Source organism: Musca vetustissima, unplaced genomic scaffold (assembly GCF_032173495.1).
Source record: "Musca vetustissima isolate MV318-11 ecotype Yass unplaced genomic scaffold, APGP_CSIRO_Mvet_v1 utg8833, whole genome shotgun sequence".
Lineage (NCBI taxonomy): Eukaryota > Metazoa > Arthropoda > Insecta > Diptera > Muscidae > Musca > Musca vetustissima.
Genome location: NW_026879097.1, coordinates 156,884 through 176,990, shown reverse-complemented (window position 1 = coordinate 176,990; position 20,107 = coordinate 156,884). Strand labels below are relative to the sequence as shown.

The following is a 20,107-nucleotide window of genomic DNA, read 5'->3' as shown; positions in this document are numbered from 1 at the left end:
CTATCTAACACAGCACGGAAACTCGACGTCGTAAAGCTGAAAACACAACAGGTAGCCGAGGCCTACTCCGCTCAACTCACCCACCTGCCTGACGAAAGCACTTCTTGTCCCGATAATAGTATAGAAGAACAATGCCAAAGAATTGTCCACTCCCTACATACTGCAGCAAAAGCAACACTTGGCTACCAAAAACCACTTCCAAGAAACCCATGGTACGATCAGGAGTGTCGTAATGCTACTGATGTGAAAAACGCAGCGTATAGGTCAACCATGCAGACAGTAGCAACACGTAATGCGATGGAAATGGAGAAAAGGAGAGAGGAGAAACGTATTTGCAGAAATAAGAACAAAGAACAAGAAAAACGTGAGCGTAAGCAAATCGAGATGTACAGGAGTCAGAATGAAGTCCGAAAATTCTACCAACGGGTAAAACACCAAACCGAAGGTTTTGGTGCAGGCACATTCTCCTGTAGAGATGAATAAGGAAACCTGGTGACAGATACAGACAGGGTGTTGAGGATCTGGAAGGAGCATTTTGAAAAGCTTCTGCTATCAAATAGTGGCGGTGAAGAAGATACTCCAGAACCAATAAGAGATGATGGTATAGAGTTTATACCACCTAGCCAAGATGAGGTCATAAAAGCAATTAATCGGCTCAAGAACAATTAAGCAGCAGGAGCCGACGGGTTACCAGCCGAACTATTCAAGACTGGTGGTGAGATGCTGGTAAGGAGCATGCACCAGCTTATTAGTACAATTTGGCTAGAAGAATGAATGCCCAATGATTGGAACCTCAGCATCCTGTGTCCCGTACACAACACATGTTACTCGCCTATGCCGATGACATCTATATAATGCGTCGAATATTGTGAGCGGTAACAGCCACCTTTGAACAAATTGAAAAGGAGTCTGCCAAAGTGAGTCTGGGAGTAAGCTGCGAGAAGACCAAGCTGATGGTATCAACGCGCCAGACGTCAAGTAGACTCGGACCAACTGTGAAACTTGAGAACTGCAGCTCTCAGACTCCTTTTCAATTTGTTCAAAGGTGGCTGTTACCGCTGTTTAACATCCTGCTGCAAAAGGTCATACGAGAGGCAAAAGTGAACAGAAATGGCACTCTGTACACCAAACAGCACATGTTACTCGCCTATGCCGATGACATCGATATAATGGGTCGAATATTGCGAGCGGTAACAGCCACCTTTGAACAAATTGAAAAAGGAGTCTGCCAAAGTGAGTCTGGGAGTAAACTGCGAGAAGACCAAGCTGATGGTATCAACGCGCAAGACGTCCAGTAGACTCGGACCAACTGTGAAACTTGAGAACTACAGCTTCGAAGTAGTTAAAGATTTTATATACCAGTAGTGTTGGCGGTTTATTTGGGATACCATTTGTATTTTGTTTTTGCAAAATAGTCAGGCTGAATCCCAGTTTGTTGTTTTTATAAAAAACAACTATTTATTAGTGGGGAATGTATGGCATTGTTTGCCGAGGGGTAAGGCAGGGAAGACTATAGTTTCGGATCACGCCACTGATCCTCATCAGTTCCCTTAGTTTTTTGTTAGGATATTCTCCCCAGAAGCTATTGCTTCTATACAAAAAACCTTTCATATCCAAATGTCTCTTGTAACAAAGCGAAGTACTTAGCTGACCAACGACATAAACTGCATGAGAATTTCGCTGGAGCCTCACTTCGAGGTTAACAAGGCATTTACAAACAATACCACACCTTTCCCACTGTTGTGTGTTGTCACATCGCGACAAATGCACACAACGACTTTGTTGATTTTATATACCTTGGTACCACCATAAATAAAACAAATGATATCAGTTTTGAAATTCGGAGAAGGATTGTGATGGCCAACATATACTGCTATGGTCTTAGTAAGCAGTTTAGAAACAAGGCCACCTCCCGCCATACCAAACTCACACTTTACAAGACGCTGATACTACCCGTGCTGTTATATGGATCTGAAACATGGGTACTTGCGCAAGCAGACGAGGCAGCTCTTGGGGTGTTTGAAAGAAAAATTCTCCGAAAGATCTACGGGCCGATCGGCGTCGATGGTGAATATCGGCGTCGAATGAACCACAATTTATAAGCGAACATCCACATAGTTAGTCGTATTGGATTTTTTTTAATATTTTTTAAGACTACTAAGCAAGGCGTGGATTTGTTAAGACATGGATTAAAAATAATATTTTGAGGCTACTATGCAAGGCGTGAATTTTTTAAGACATGAATTAAAAAAATATTTTGAGGCTACTATGCAAGGCGTGAATTTTTTAAGACATAGATTAAAAATAATATTTTTTATAATAATACCCAAAATAAAAAATTTTGTGTTGTTTTTTTATTTAAAAAATTATTTAACATTTGTTTCGAATCATCATTTGAGCATATTTCAAGGATCTATTCCACATACGAAATTCATGCCAACTTATTCCCCAATTATTGGATTCGCTCTCTTGGCGATATGGTCCATTTAAATAGCTACAAAAAAAAAAAATAGAAATCAAAATTTTAAAAATTTACGGAATCGATTTTTTTAAATTTACTCACCCATGATAACCTAAACCAAAGAACCACCAGCCACCCTCAAAAATTACGGCATTATTTCTATCCGGATTATTGTCATTATCTCTATCATAGGTGGTAAACGGGTGTCCTTTGTGTATTTCGAAACTATTGCCAGCATCACCGCTATAACCACCCACATCGAGCAGGGCATATTTCTCCTCCTCACTGCCAATACGAAAACGTTCATATTTGGCATAACGTGTTACGCCATTAAAATCTTTTAATATAATTAACAATTCTTGTGGTCGACCGAAATTGGTCAGTTCATAGATACGCTGAAGACCCATAAAGTAGTTGCCATCAGGATTACCAAAACCATTGTCATACTCATTCCACGAACGATTAAAATGTACCGAGTCATCCTGACGTCTCTGTATGGTTGTCCATTTTTGTGAGTTTTGACAGGATTTTTTCAAATCACCTTCCAGAGTATCTAATCTGGAAAATGTAAAAAAAATCAAATGAATAGCCAGTAGGATATCCTTCATTAGCAAACAACCTCTTATTCAACACCTCCAAATTTTTGTCCAACCTCTGGGTTTCATTCAAAATATTATTCACTTTTATGAAGAGAGATTCCCATATAATTGCTTTGTCCTGCGGATTAGTTATATCCTGAGGTAGAACAAAAACAATATGCAATTAATATGTATGTATATGAAGGGCTTACATATTTACACTTCACATACCAAATACGATTTTGTCGAATTAGTGTTATTGTATTCCGCATTTATAAAATGCAAAATTAAAATCAGACACAACAGTTTCATTATACTAATCCGCTCACGAATTCAAATTAGACTGGACGGGGCTGAATATTTCCAATTCGAATTTCCCTTATCAGTAATGGAATGCCAAAAGTTCAGGCACACTTCTTGTGGCTATGGGAGGGGATTTTTTTTTAAATATTAGGTGTGGATTTTTAAACATATTGTTTAGGGTTTTTATACACAGACGAGAAAAAAGAAAAACTTAGTTTAGCATAGACGGTGATCGGTTGCTTTTCTCATAAAAGTAAGATTTGTGCAATACAATTAAGTTTATATCTCTATAAAATACTTGTATGTTTGTAGTATTTCCCTGAAGATGAAATATTGGAAAATAAAAATAAACAAAATAGAAAAACCATAACCCACGAGTTTTTCAATTGACCTAAAGCCAAAACAAAAATCACAAGAGTTTTATACATACCCTAAAAGATACAAGTCATGTGGGTGGCGTAGGGGAGGATAGATATCAAGCAACGGCTCTGATTGGCTTTAACGTGGCGAAGTCCTGGCTTATCTTGGTCCCTCTTTCATCTCAATTGTGGACACTGACCTCCCCGCGGTGTCACCTGGGGTAGCAATTTTCATCACCCGTTGAAATAGAACTATAAAAAACTGGGTTAAGGCGTCGGGTTAATTGCCCACACTCGGACTATGAAAAAGCAAAGAAAAAGAAAGCCAACCCGCTCTTATGTTGACAAACGTATAGAGGACCACGATCTGCGAATTTGCATTTGGAATGTGCGCAACTTGTACAGAACAGGCGCAGTTTTCACTTTGGCGGATGTACTTAAGAAGTACAAAGCCGATATTATTACCTTACAGGAAATGCGATGGAAAGGTACGTGCGTAAGTAAATCAGATGATTACGCCCTGTATTATAGCTGCCATGAAATGAGACATGAATTTGGCTGCGGAATTATGGTTAACAGGAGAATAAAATACCCCGTCTCCAGATTCACTCCAGTAGATGAGCGAATTGCTATAATTCGTATAAAAGCGAAGTTCATCTACATCAGTCTTATTTGCGCCCATGCTCCGACCAAAGATAAAAATGAACAGACCAAAGACATATTTTACGAGCACCTAGAAACAGCATATGACCCCTGCCCTGACCTGACCATGACATTAAAATTCTGCTAGGAGATTTTAATGCAAAAATCGGAAGGGAAAATATATTTGGCCCCACAAATTCAGCCTTCATGAAGAAACATCCGACAACGTCATGAGGTTGATTGAATTCGCGGCAGCAAAAAAACATGGTAGTTAGCAGCACCAGATTCAAGCATCTCGATATACACAAGGCCACCTGGATTCTCCCGAGTGTATACCACCTAGCCAAGATGAGGTCATAAAATCAACTAATCGGCTCAAGAACAATAAAGTAGCAGAAGCCGAATATTCAATACTAGTGGTCAGACGCTGGTCAGGAGCATGAACCAGCTGATTAGTACAATTTGGCTAGAGAAATGCATGCCCAATGATTGGAGTCCCTTCATCCTGTGTCCCGTGCACAAAAAAGGAGACAAGACGACATGTGCCAACTATAAAGGAATAAGTTTCCTTCCCATCGCATATAAAGTGCTATCCAGGGTACTGTGTGAACGACTGAAGCCAATGGTCAATAACATTATTGAACCATACCAATGCGGCTTCAGACCTGGCAAATCCACCAATGACCAGATTTTCACTCTGCGCCAAATCCTGGAAAAGACCCAAAAAAAAACATCATCGACATATACCACCTATTCGTCGACTATAAAGCCGCATTCGACATCCCTATCCGTTCAGAGGTGTTTAAAGCCATGTCTACGTTCGGCATTCCTGAAAAATTAATACGGGTATGCAGGATAACTTTAACTGTCACAAGATCAGCATGTTAAAGTCGGAAAGGACTTATCGGTTTGTTGTGTGAACTTTTTAACATCCTGCTGGAAAAGGTCATACCAGAGGTAAAAGTGAACAGAAATGACACTCTGTACACCAAACAACACATGTTACTCGCCTATGCCGATGACATCTTTATAATGGGTCGAACATTGCCAGCGGTAACAGCCACCTTTCAACAAATCGAGAAGGAGTCTTCCAAAGTGGGTCTGGCAGTAAACGGCGAGAAGACCAACCTGATGGTATCAACGCGTCAGACGTCCAGTAGACTCGGACCTACTGTGGAACTTGAGAACTACAGCTTCGAGGTAGTTAAAAATTGTATATACCTTGGCACCACCATAAATGAAACGAATGACATCAGTTTTGAAATTCGGAGAAGGATTGTGATGGTCAACAGATGCTACTATGGTCTAAGTAAGCAGTTTAGAAACAAGCCAGACTACTTTTTACAGGACGCTAATTTTACAAGACGCCGCCAGACTACTTTTTACAAGACGCTGATACTACCCGTGCTGTTATATGGATCTAAAGCATGGGTACTTGCACAAACAGATGAGGTAGGTTTTGGGGTGTTTGAAAGACAGATACTCCGAAAGATCTACGGGTCGATCTGGGTCGACGGTGAATATCGGCGTCGAATGAACCACGAGCTTTACAAAATATACGCGGACATCGATATAATCAGTCGTATTGAGCTGTAGCGACTACGATGGCTAGGCCAATTTGTGCGAATGAATGATAATGCCCCATCTCAAAAGGCATATAAAAGCGAGCCTACTGATGGTTCCCGTAGAAGGGGAAGACCACGAATCAGATGGAAAGTCCAAGTAGAAAATAACATCTTGAAACGTGGTCTTTCAAATTGGCGGAGATGTGCACAAGATCGACGCGCTTGGAAACCTTTTTTAAGCTCGGCTTATAGAACAATCGTTCTGTAACAAACCAGCTAAGTAAGTAAGTAATACAAGGCGTGGATTTTTTACATATATTTCTTTAATACACCCTTATTATAGGTTCATTATTATTATCACCCTGTAATATCTCACGTCTTAGCATTACAAACCACAACAAATCTAAGTATATCCTAAGGGGTTTTTTTCAATTCCTCAGAAATTGATAAGAAAGAAATGCATCCGAACAAGTTTGCATCGACAAGATTAATCGAGTCAGTTCTAAAACCGCAATCGATCAGTAAGCTACTATGAGATTAATTTGGTTGCTGTTGTTAATTTTCCAAGCGGTTTATGCCGGAGACAAAAATGTGAATTCAACAAAGCAATATTTGGTGAGAGAGAGTATTGAAATTTATTATTATTATTTTTTTCTACAAAAATTGTTTTAATAGGACCTAAACAATTCGAAAGATAAAGCTTTCATATGGGAGAATCTGTTCATAAAATTAAATAGGGTCGTGGAGGCAACACAGAAATTTGAACAAAATTTTGAAAGCATCAACAAAAGGTATGACGACATTCGAATATAATGGTATTGAATTATTAATAATGGATGATTTTTGTTTAATGGAATTTCCAGATTCGATGAATTGTCTAAGAGGTGAGGGAAAAAAATATGAAAAAGGTGAGGAAAAATATTTAAAAAAATTCCTTGTTTTTGGTCTTCTAGACAAAATGAACAGGAGAGGAATCTTTCAATCAAGCCATTGGATATTGGGAATATAAATGGAGCCCCCAAAAGGTAAGTTCGCAGCTGTTATCCTGATTTGAACCTAGACTCAATTTTTTCTTTGTCTCCAGCCAATGGACAACGATTCTGCGACGTCAGGATGGTTCGGTAGATTTCAATCGTAATTGGAACCATTATAAAAATGGTTTTGGTAATCCTGATGCCGATTTCTTTATTGGCCTTGAAATGCTGCATCGTCTAACCAGTAAGGGTAGACCCCAAGAGCTACTGGTCGTTTTGGTAGACTATGAAAATGTAACACGTTTTGCCCGATATGACAAGTTTCGTATTGGTTCGGAAGCTGAAAAATATGCGATTACCGAACTGGGCACCTACAGTGGTGATGCTGGCGACGGTATGGGCGTGCATAGAGGCAAAAAGTTTACTACCTTCGATCAGGATAATAATGCTGGTAATATCAGGGATTGTCCGCAGACTTTTAAGGGTGGTTGGTGGTTCCATGATCCCTGTTATAGTGGGTAAGTATCTTGAGGCCAGAATAAATTATGAAATCCGTTTAATTTTTTTCTTTCAGTCATTTACATGGACCTTATAGGACAAAGGAAAATTCACGGACTTGGGGTGTTAGCTGGGATCCATGGAGAAAATGGAATGTTTCGTTGAAATATGCCGCCATGATGATACGGGATAAAATGTAAATAAATTTTCCGGGATGACTGGGTCCTGATGAAAAACCTTTGAAAAATTATTATCAAAATATTCAAAGCCTTCAAAATATTTAAAAAATCTTTCTTCTAGGCAAACAGAGCAGGAAAATCTTCCAACCAAGGCTGTGGACAACAAGAATGGCAAAGAAGTCCCAGAAAGGTGAGAAATAAATCGAAACTATTATCCTGATATATCCACATGTCTTAAAAAATTGTTTTCACTTCTCTGTAATTTTTTCCCCAGCCAATGGACAAAGATACTACGTCGTCAGGATGGTTCGGTAGATTTCAATCGTAATTGGATGGATTACAAACTTGGTTTCGGCAATCCTGATGCTGATTTCTTTATTGGTCTTGAAATGCTGCATCGTCTAACCAGCAACGGCAAACCCAAGGAGTTATTAATCGTTTTGGTGGACTATGAAAATGAAACTCGATTTGCCCGCTATGACAAATTTCGTATTGGTTCGGAAGCTGAAAAATATGCCATTACCGAATTGGGTGCATATAGTGGTGATGCCGGCGACGGTATGGGCTGGCATAGAGGCAAAAAGTTTACTACCTTCGATCAGGATAATAATGCGGGTAATATCAGGGATTGCCCACAGTATTTTAAAGGTGGTTGGTGGTTCCATGACCCCTGTTATAGTGGGTTAGTATTTAAGTGTCAATGTGAAGTATGCAATCAGATTAATATTTTTTGAACTTCTAGATATTTACATGGTCAATATAGGACAAAGGAAAATTCACGAATTTGGGGTGTTAGCTGGGATCCATGGAGAAAATGGGATGTATCCATGAAATATGCAGCAATGATGATACGAGATAAAATGTAAACTCGAAGTGTTGGAAATATTAAATAAAACTTATTTTCTAAACCTAAGCTAATCACAGAATTTCTTTATAATACCCCGAAAAAATTATTTTTTAAAAATCCACGCCTTGTATAGTAGCCTGAAAAAATATGTTTAAAAAATCCATGCCATCCATCCAGTTCTTATATAGAAGCATGAAAAAATAGTTTTACTTTACAAGAATTAAGAAAATACCCCTCCTATAGTCACGATAAGTGCGCCTGAACTTTGGACATGCCATTACTGATAAGGACAATTATGATTGGAAATATTCAGCCCCGTTCAGTTTAATTTGAATTCATGAGCGGATTAGTAGAATGAAATTGTTGTTTCTGATTTTAATTTTGCATTTTACAAATGCGGAAGACAGTAAAACTGATTCGACAAAATCGTATTTGGTATGTGAAGTGTAAATATGTAAGCCCTTCACATACATACATATTAATTGCATATTGTTTTTGTTCTACATCAGGATATAAATAATCCGGAGGACAAAGCAATTATATGGGAATCTCTCTTCATAAAAGTGAATAATATTTTGAATGAAACCCAGAGGTTGGACAAAAATTTGGAGGTGTTGAATAAGAGGTTGGTTGCTAATAAAGAATATTCTCCATTTTATTATGTTTTTCAAATTTTCCAGATTAGATACTCTGGAAGGTGATTTGAAAAAAATCCTGTCAAAACTCACAAAAATGGACAACCATACAGAGACGCCAGGATGGTTCGGTGAATTTTAATCGTTCGTGGAATGAGTATGACAATGGTTTTGGTAATCCCGATGGCAATTACTTTATGGGTCTTCAGCGTATCTATGAACTGACCAATTTCGGTGGACCACAAGAATTGTTAATTGTATTAAAAGATTTTGATGGCGTGACACGTTACGCCAAATATAAACGTTTTCGTATTGACAGTGAGGAGGAGAAATATGCCCTGCTGGATGTGGGTGGTTATAGCGGTGATGCTGGCAACAGTTTCGAAATACACAAAGGACACGCGTTTAGTACCTATGATAGGGATAATGATAATAGTCCGGATAGAAATAATGCCGTCATTTTTCAGGGTGGCTGGTGGTTCTTCGGTTTAGGTTATCATGGGTAAGTAAATTTAAGAAAAAAATTTCGATTCCGTAATGATTAAAATTTTGATTTCTATTTTTTTTTTTGTAGCTACTTAAATGGTCCATATCGCCAAGAGAGTGAATCAAATAATTGGGGAATAAGCTGGCATGATTTTCGTATATGGAATAGATCCTTGAAATATGCTCAAATGATGATTCGCAACAAATGTTAAATAAATTTTAAAATAAAAATACAATTCAACATTTCTATTTTGGTATTGTTATAGAAAAATATTTTTAAAAAATCCACGCCTTGTATGAAACCCAGGAAAAGTTCAACAGGTTAAGGGCCCAGATCTACGCCGAAGAAAGAGAAATTAATTAGTGCATGTCCAGAACTACGCAGAAGTAGAGAAAATTAAAAAGTGATTCCCAAGTAATAAAGTGAAAGTGCGTGGACAGCAGGAAGACATTTTTTGAAAAACTGTGTGTCAGTTTCATATGCATCGTGTGTGGATTAGGTTTGTTTGATATCCCAATAAGTTGTAACAATTTGTACAAATTGTTACTGAATGTTTGTAACTCATCGAAATATTCATTTCCGACCCTATAATATATATATATATATATATATTCTTGATCAGGGTAAAATTCTAAGACGATCTAGCAATGTCCGTCCGTCTGTTGTAATCACGCTATCTTCTGAAGGAATTGAGATAGGGTGCTGAAATTTATCATAGGTCAAGTTCGAAGATGGGCTTTATCGGTCCACGTTTGGGCATAGCTTCCATATAAGGGGACCCCCCAATTTTCAGTATTTTGGGGTTCTTGCGCGCGTTTTTCAACCGAATTCGCTGAAATTTGGTACATTAAGTTCCTATTGGGTACTAAATGCCTTATGAATATAGGTCTACTTTTTCTGGTAGCCCCCATGGGGGTTTTGATCGTATTTTTCCACCGAATAGACTGTAATTTAGTATTTTTAGTTTTTAATAGGTATCAAATCTTATGAATATAGGTCCATTTATTTGGATAGCCCCCATATAAAAGTACCCCCAATTTTCGGTATTTTGGGGTTCTTGAACGCGTTTTTTTACCGAATGCGGTGGAATTTGGTATTTTGTAGTCGTATATGTTAACAAATCTCTCTACCAAAAATTGTTAACATTCGCCCCCCTTTTTTTATACCCTCCACCATAGTACGGAGGGTATATTAATTTTGTTTTTCCGTTTGTAACTCATCGAAATAATCATTTCCGACCCAATAATGTATATATATTCTTGATCAGCGTAAAATTATAAGACGATCTAAGCTTGTCCGTCAGTTGTAATCACTCTAGCGTCTAAACAAGTTGAGATAGATCGCGAAAATTTTGCACAGAGTCCTCTTTTGTCTGCAGGCAGGTCAAGTTCGAAGATGGGATATATCGGTCCACATTTAGACATAGCTCCCATGTAAGGGTACCCCCAATTTTCACTATTTTGGCGTTCTTGAGCTCGTTTTTCAACCAAATTCGCTGAAATTTGGTATTTTGTAGTCGTATATGGTAACAAATTTCCCTAGAAAAAATTATTTATATGCACCCCCTTTTTGGGGTAGTCCCCATATAACCCCCTTTTTATACCCTTCAACACACTGTGATACAGGGTATTATGTCATTGTGCATATTTTTGTAACAGGCAAAAGGAAACGAGATAGACACATGGTTCCTTTTGAGAATATGCGTACAATCACTTCCTATATCGATTTATGCATGTCCGTCCGTCCGTCTATCCATGTTAAATTGTAAACAAAGTACCGGTCGGCATTTATGATCCGAATTGCATGAAATTTGGCATAGGTCACTTATTCGGCCCAAGGACGAACCCTATTGAAATTGGGAAAAATCGGTTCAGGTTTAGATATAGCTCCCATATATATATTTAACCTATTTAATGTAAACGGTCCCTATATATCTTTCGATTTGCACGAAATTTGGTACAGCCTAATCATTTAGGTCTAGAATGATGTCTGCCAAGTTTCGTGAAAATCGGTCCAGATTTAGATATACCTCCCATATATAGTTTCGTCCGATGTCACGTAAATGGTGCACCAAAGTCCCTATATATCTTTCGATTTGCACCAAATTTGGCATAACGTACTGAATTGAGCCTAGAATTATGTCTGCAAAGTTTTGAGAAAATCGGTTCAGATTTAGATATACCTCCCATATATATTTTCGTCCGATTTCATGTAAATGGTGCCCCAAAGTCAGTTTGAGAATGTATGTGTGAGAATTTCATGTATTACGAAAATCAAAATAGGTTTGATTTTGAAAAGGAACCCCCCTTTCAATCCGATGAATTTCGGTAATTTTTAGAGTTGTCAGAAACAAATTTTGGAATACAAATACATATAATTGTGACAAAATAATATAAAATCAATTTTAATTCGAAATTAAATTTTTGTTAAGGAAAAAAATGTGATTTTGATACACAGGGGTTTATCAGCAGTAGCAGTACGGCAGTATAGTGTGTGGGGCCATAATATAAAAAGAATATCAAATGTCGTCAATGTTCAACATTGAAAAATTGTCAGAGGACAACTATGAGCCGTGGAGTCTACAAATGAAGTCCGTCGTTATTCAGCAAGATCTATGGAATGGTGCAGTGCAACAGTAAATGTGCGAATTCACGCAAGTAGTGGATAGACTGGCTGAGTCAGGTTTCGACCTCAATGTAGAAATATTGGTCATTATGATCATCGCGAGTCTACCCAGCTCGTACGAAAATTTAGTGGTTGCGATGGAGTCGAGGGATAATTTACCCACATTGTCTGCTATTAAGGTAAAATTGGCCGAGGAAAACGAAAGGAGAAAATCGTGAATGGGCAACACAGCTAAATATTCCACAAAGGCATTTATGGAAAATGAAATGAAATCCCAACAACAGAATAAAATACAACGCACATCCAGAAAGCACCAACAACAACAATAGAAGAAGATACAATTACAACGCAAATCGAGCAAATCTCAACAACAATAGAAGAAATTACAACGTACATCAGCAAAATCGTAACAACAACACAGGTAGCAGGTATAAAGGATCCCGCACAGCAACAACCTCAATAAAAGTGTCTGGTGTTCAAATAGCGGTGCTTCCTCACACATGTGTTGTGACCGCAATTTGTATACGATGTTTGAGCAGCATCGAGAGGTTATCTCCGTAGCTGGTGAAAAAAACAATTGAAGCAAAGGGGAAGGGGAGAGTACGAATCAATGACGTGTTGTTTGGGCAAAACCTACAATGCAATCGAGTCAAATTTTTGTATTCTTGGGTTATTGGCAGTTTTAGGTCAGTGAAAAATAAAGTTTAAGACCTGGTTGCGATTAATTTCAAGCCTCCCACATGTAGCCCATGGCTCCTTGTGATGTGTATATTGTGGATTAAAATCTATTTTTTCTATGGAGTGGCTTCAAATCTTGCCTTCTTAAAGAAAATTGAAGGACATAAATCCCCGGCCAAAGACTAAATCATGGAAATTGTGTTGAACGTATAAAATCTTTCCATATGCGTAATTAACCTGCGCCGAGAATTGTGACAAACACCAATGGGCCGATTTCAATATAGGCCAACATAATACCCTCGATTTAATGAGTTGCTGGGATTTCTGGACAGATTTCCACACATAACATAAAATATGTGGACCAATGGGCGAACGGGGTTATCACTGAGCCTAGATTTCCTTTCCGTCCGCCTCTATGAATGTAGTTTTCTTGAATTTTTATTATTAAAAACACATAAATTGTTTTTTTTCGATCGTTCCCACGCCACTCATTCCCGCCCCTGCGGACCGAGGGGGCCACCTCCTCATAACGAGAGGAGCACGTACACCCCATAGTTCGGACTATGGAGGGATATGATGGTAGGAAAACTACCGGCTACAAACATTTTCAGCCGGTCATATATGTATTTACTACGAACAAGGACAAAACAACTACATACGAAGGATTGCATTTTTTATTGCATCTACAGAGTCGTAAAATGGTATACAATTATAAAACTTATTATAAACCTCACATATAGCACGAAAGGGATCATTTAATTCATAATTAGATTTAGCTAAAGAAAATTTAAGTGGAATGTAGTTACGCGTCTTACGTGGAGGTACATTTAATTTTATTTCTCCAACTAAAAAAATCGAAGCTATATTGCCTCTTAAAAGTTTAGTAATAAAAATTGCGCGGAGCATTAAACGTCTTCTCTCAAGAGTTGGGAGATCTATAAGTTTCTATTTTCATAAGGCGGGAGAGCTAAATCTGTATTCCATGGTAAAACTCTAAGAGCAAAGAAAGAAGAAATTGTTTTTGAACGGATTCTATATTGCCAGAATAACATTTGTAGAGAGGACTCCAAAGTACGCAACAGTATTCCAAGGTAGGTCGAACAAGAGTTACAAAGAGACGTTTGGTCACATAGGGATCATCGAACTCTTTAGACCAACGTTTTATAAAGCCTAACAATGGCTTCGCTTTATTAACACAAGCCTCAATATGTAAGTGGAAACGAAGTCTATTATCTAAAATAACACCAAGATCGACAAAGGAGTCTACATTTTCTAAAGTGTAATTACAGGACACATGTCGTGTTCTAAAGAAAGATAGTTTTTTGCATTTCTTGAGATTGAGAGACATGCCATTGAAGCTACACCAATTTGCAAGGGAGTGCAGATCATTTTGCAAATAAATATATTGGTTTGGAGAATTTAGATTTGCGAAAAGTTTAACATTAGCACTCTTGACGTTGTAATACCTGATGGGAGGTCATTTAAGTACAAAACAAATAATACAGGACCTACGTGACTGCCTTGTGGAACACCAGAAGTAACAGTTATGTTCTTGGAGAAAGTTTAATTAAATAATATTATTGGGTACGGTGTTGTAGGTAAGAAGATATCCATTTTAAGAATAATGATGGAAAACCCATGATGTCCAATTTATACAATAATAGGTGATTTGCTACAGTGTCAAACGCTTTACTAAAGTCAGTGTAAATGACATCTGTTTGAAGTTTATTCACAAACCCATTATGGACGTAACATGTTAGCTCTAATAGATTAGTTAATGTTGACCTCCCAGTTAAGAAACCATGTTGACATGGAGATATTAGAGGGGCAACAATATGCGATAACCTACGTGTTACAAGTAATTCAAATGACTTGGGTATAGCACTTAAGCAATTCCTCCATAATTTTCAATGTTTCTTCTACTACCAGATTTGTGAAGGGGAATTATAAAACTGGATCTCCAAAAATAAGGAAAATAACCAGAAGACAAAGACGCATTAAATATATTAGTAAGGGGAATATATAATTCATGAGCACAGGATTTAAGGAACACCATCCGGACCGGGTGATATAGAGTTATTTAACGATTTCAGTCCATTTAAGACTTCATCTTCCGTGAGAGTAATAAGGGGGAAGTTATTTAATTTGTTAATATTGTAGTTGTAGGATGAATTTGTAGAGTATGTTGAGTAGGAACTTAAACTCCTTGTACATTAGAACTTTTTGCCGGGGTTAACCTACTTTATGAGGATTTATTTGACATATATGGAAAGGAAATGACAATTGAAATCCACTGGGTTAACGAAATCCGGTTAAATGTAAACGTACTGTTATTAAAGACCATTTTTGAAATCGAAATGTAATATTGAAAATGATTTTGACAATTTGCTTTACAAACAATAAAGAAAACAGTTTGAAACCAAATGATTGCCACTTACACCTTATTTAAGACACCTTGATTAGAACATTCTTCGTGTTAAGTGTACCAAAGTAGATGTAAGTTGTAAATAAAAATCACTCCGTAAATAGCAACTACACGAAGTAGACGTATTTTATTTGTCAAACGAGAGCAGACAAGCAAGGAAGAAGTTCAACATATAGTAGCCTGAAAAAATATTCGGGTATGTTCTGGAACTCACGGTGTGTTCTTTACACTTCACCTAAGAGGTGACCTCCTGTTCTGCTACGTATCAGAAACGTTGTCCAAAAGATGGTGGAAAAATCAGAGTCCGGTTTCAAATCAGGGTAAAAGTACCAACCATGCACTTTAGAGACTCCAATTGGAAGATCCCTCTCCTGTTCATTTTGCCTAGAAGAACAAAAAATAGATGGAGGAAAAATTAGAGTCTAGATTCAAATCAGGGTAAAAGCTCCAAACTTGCGTTTTAGAGGCTCCATTTGTATTCCCAATATCCAATGGCTTGGTTGGAAGATCCCTCTTCTGTTCATTTTGCCTAGAAGACAAAAAAATAGATGGAGGAAAAATTAGAGTCTAGATTCAAATCAGGGAAAAAGCTCCAAACTTGCGTTTTAGAGCCTCCATGTGTATTCCCAATATCCAATGGCTTGGTTGGAAGATCTCTCTCCTGTTCATTTTGCCTAGAAGACAAAAAAATAGATGAAGGAAAAATTAGAGTCTAGATTCAAATCAGGGTAAAAGCTCCAAACTTGCGTTTTAGAGGCTCCATGTGTATTCCCAATATCCAATGGCTTGGTTGGAAGATCCCTCTCCTGTTCATTTTGTCTAGAAGAACAAAAAATAGATGGAGGAAAAATTAGAGTCTAGATTCAAATCAGGGTAAAAGCTCCAAACTTGCGTTTTAGAGGCTCCATGTGTATTCCCAATATCCAATGGCTTGGTTGGAAGATCCCTCTCCTGTTCATTTTGTCTAGAAGACAAAAACGAGGATGTTTTTAAAAATATTTTTCCTCATCTGCACATTTTTTCCTTACCTCTTAGACAATTCATCCAATCTGGAAATTCCATTAAACAAAAATTATTAATAATTCCTTACAATTATATTCGAATTTTGTTTCTGTTTTTTTTCAAGTTTCTGTGTTGCCTCCACGACCCTATTTAACTTAATGAACAGATTTTCCCATATCAAAGCACTATCTTCCGGACTGTTTTGGTCCTATTAAAACAATTTTTTTAGAAAAAAAATAATACTAAGAAATTTCAATCTCACCAAATATTGCTTTGTTGAAATCTCATTTTTGTCTCCGGCATAAACCGCTTGGAAGATTAATAACAGCAACCAAATGAATCTCATAGTAGTTCACTGATCAATTTCTGTTTTCGAACTGAATTGAATAATCTTGTCGATGCAAACTTGTTCGGAAGCATTTTTTTCTTATCAATTTCTGAGGAATTGAAAAGTATATATTAGATATGTTGTGGTTGTTAATGTATAGACGTGAGATATTACAGGGTGATAATAATAATGAACTTATAACAAGGGTGGATTAAGGAAATATTTGTAAAAAATCCACGCCTTGTATTACTTACTTAGCTGGCTTGTTACAGAATGGTTGTTCCATAAGCCGAGCTTAAAAAAGATTTCCAAGTGCGTCGGTCTTGTGCGCATCTCCTCCAATTTGAAAGACCACGTTCCAAGATGTTGTTTTCTACTTGGTCTTTCCATCTGATTCGTGGCCTTCCCCTTCTACGGGAACCATCAGTAGGCTCGCTTTTATATGCCTTTTGAGCTGGGGCATTATCATTCATTCGCACAAATTAGCCATCGTAATCGCTGCAGGTCAATACGACTGACTATGTCGATGTCCACATATAAATTGTAACGCTCGTGGTTTATACGACCCCGATATTCACCGTCGACGCAGATCGGCCCGTATATCTTTCGGAGAAGTTTTCTTTCAAACACCCCATGCTTCAGATCCACGGGTAGTATCAGCGTCTTGTAAAGTGTGAGTTTGGTCTGGTGGGAGTTGGTCTTGTTTCTAAACCGCTTACTTAGGCCATAGTAGCATCTGTTGGCCATCACAATCCTTCTCCGAATTTCATAACGGATGTCATTAGTTTTATTTATGGCTGTTCAAAATACAATTTTTAGGCTAAGAAGGCTAATTCCTCTATATTTGGCACATATCGTCTTGTCTCCTTTTTTGTGCACGGGACACAGGATGCTGATGTTTCAATCATTGGGCATTCATTCCTCTAGCCAAATTGTACTTATCAGCTGGTGCATGCTCCTTACCAATCCATCGGCACCTGCTGCTTTATTATTCTTCAGCCGATTGATGGCTATGATGGCTATTAAGACCTCATTTTGGCTAGGTGGAATACACTCTATACCATCATCTCTTATTGGTTCTGGGGTATTCTCTTCACCGCTATTATTTTATACCAGATGTTTTTCAAAATGTTCCTTCCAGATCCTCAGAACGCTGTCTGTATCTGTCACCAGGTTTCATTCTTTGTCTCTACAGGAGGATGTGCCTGCACCCAAACCTTCGGTTTGGTGTTTTACCCGTTGGTAGCATTTTCGGACTTCATTCTTTTTTCTGAAAATACGTTTCTCCTCTTTTCTTTTTTATAGATAGTTCTCCATCGCATTACGTGTTGCTACTGTCAGCAGGGTTGCCTAAAGTCTGCGTTTTTCACATCGGTAACATTACTGAACTGCTGATCGTACCGCGGATTTAATGATGGTTGTCTTTGCTACCCAAGTGTTGCTTTTGCTGTAGTTTGTAGGGAGTGGGCAATTATCTGCCACTGAGCTTCTATATTATTATTTCGTCAAGCAGTTGGGTAAGTTGAGCGGAGTATGCTTCTGCTATCTGTTGTGTTTGCAGTTTTTAGAGGTCAAGTTTCCGTGTTGTGTTAGATCGCACCTTTGCTGCAACATTAAGACGGGTGCGAACCTTGGCTGCTACAGTAATGGTCCGAATCGATATTCCAACATCTTATACACTGGATGAATGCTTTCCGTCTATCACAACATGAACAATTTGAATTCTCGTTGTTCAATCGGGAGAAATCCAAGTGGCCTTGTGTATATCGAGATGCTTGAATCTGGTGCTGCTAACTACCATGTTTTTTGCTGCCGCGAAGTCAATCAACCTCATGCTGTTGTCGAATGTTTCTTCATGAAGGCTGAATTTTCCAACGGTGGGGCCAAAGATATTTTCCCTTCAGATTTAAATTTTAATGTCATGACCAGTGCAGCGATCATATGCTGTTTCTAGGCGCTCATAAAATATGTATTTGGTCTTTCATCTTCATCTATATCTTCGGTCGGAGCATGGGCGCAAATAAGACTGATGTAAAAGATCTGCGCTTTTATGCGGATTATAGCAATTCGCTCATCTACTGGAGTGAATCTGGAGACGAGGTATTTTATTCTCCTGTTAACCATAAATCCGCAGCCAAATTCATGTCTCGTTTCATGGCAGCTATAATACAGTGCGTAATCGTCTTACTCTTTACTTACGCCCGTCCCTTTTCATCGCATTTCCTGTAAGGCAATAATATCGGATTTTTACTTCTTGAGTACATCCGCCAAAGCGAAAACTACGTGTTTGCGGGGGTCGTCAACATTAGGGGGGTTGGTTTTCTTTTACTTTGATTTTTAATAGTAGGAGGGGGTTTCCGAGTGGGGGCAACAACTTCTTATGGGTGAACTCGCGGCACATATCACATTTCAACGGGTGATGAAAGCAGCTACCCCAGGTGACACCGCGGGGAGGTCAGTGTCCACAATTGAGATAAAAGACGGACCAAGATAAGCCTGGACTTCGCCATGTTTAAGCCAATCAGAGCCGTTGCTTGGTATCTATCATCCCCTAAGTCACCCCACGCCTTTTTATTTTTTATACGCCTTGTATAAAACCCTAAAAAATATTATTAAAAAAATTACGCTTTATATAGTATCCTGACAAAATATTTTTAGTTGACAAAAAATAAAAAATCCCCCTCCTAAGCCACGATAAGTGTGTCTGAACTTTGGACATGCCATTGCTGATAAGGCCAATTATGATTGGAAATATTCAGCCCCGTACAGTTTAATTGTTGTTTCCGATGTTAATTTTGCATTTTACAAATGCGGAATACAATAACACTAATTCGACAAAATCGTATTTGGTATGTGAAGTGTAAATATGTAAGCCCTTCATATACATACATATTAATTGCATATTGTTATTTCTACCTCAGGATATAAATAATCCGGAGGACAAAGCAATTATATGGGAATCTCTTTTCATAAAAGTGAATAATATTTTAAATGAAACCCAGAGGTTTGACAAAAATTTGGAGGTGTTGAATAAAAGGTTGGTTGCTAATGAAGGATATCCTCATGGCCATTAATTTGATTTTTTTCCAAATTTTCCAAATTAGATACTCTGGAAGGTGATTTGAAAAAATCCTGTCAAAACTCACAAAAATGGACAACCATACAGAGACGCCAGGATGGCTCGGTACATTTCAATCGTTCGTGGAATGAGTATGATAATGGTTTTGGTAATCCCGATGGCAACTACTTTATGGGTCTTCAGCGTATCTATGAACTGACCAATTTCGGTGGACCACAAGAATTGTTTTATTGTATTAAAAGATTTTGAAGGCGTGACACGTTATGCCAAATATGAAAGTTTTCGTATTGGCAGTGAGGAGGAGAAATATGCCCTGCTGGATGTAGGTGGTTATAGTGGTGATGCTGGCAATAATTTCGAAATACACAAAGGACACGCGTTTAGCACCTATGATAGGGATAATGATAATAGTCCGGATAGAAATAATGCCGTCATTTTTTAG

The 20,107-nt window shown here is 38.0% G+C and overlaps 3 protein-coding genes across 3 annotated transcripts; all 3 read left to right on the top strand.

The window, feature by feature from the left end:
• Positions 1–6,439: 6,439 nt before the first annotated feature.
• LOC133323899 (ficolin-2-like) lies at positions 6,440–7,586 on the top strand. The gene is made up of 6 exons (XM_061532802.1): positions 6,440–6,523; positions 6,584–6,699; positions 6,772–6,792; positions 6,862–6,933; positions 6,993–7,400; positions 7,457–7,586. Exons 1-6 carry the CDS (start codon positions 6,440–6,442, stop codon positions 7,578–7,580), a joined length of 825 nt encoding a protein of 274 aa, XP_061388786.1. The 3' UTR covers positions 7,581–7,586.
• Positions 7,587–7,594: 8 nt separating this feature from the next.
• Positions 7,595–9,739, top strand: LOC133323898 (angiopoietin-related protein 1-like). The gene is made up of 6 exons (XM_061532801.1): positions 7,595–7,602; positions 7,681–7,749; positions 7,834–8,241; positions 8,302–8,421; positions 9,157–9,543; positions 9,616–9,739. The coding sequence occupies exons 1-6, from the start codon at positions 7,595–7,597 to the stop codon at positions 9,737–9,739; spliced, it is 1,116 nt and encodes a 371-aa protein (XP_061388785.1).
• Positions 9,740–19,577: 9,838 nt separating this feature from the next.
• Positions 19,578–20,107, top strand: LOC133323897 (ficolin-2-like). Its single transcript, XM_061532800.1, has 3 exons — positions 19,578–19,590; positions 19,691–19,873; positions 19,917–20,107. Exons 1-3 carry the CDS (start codon positions 19,578–19,580, stop codon positions 20,105–20,107), a joined length of 387 nt encoding a protein of 128 aa, XP_061388784.1.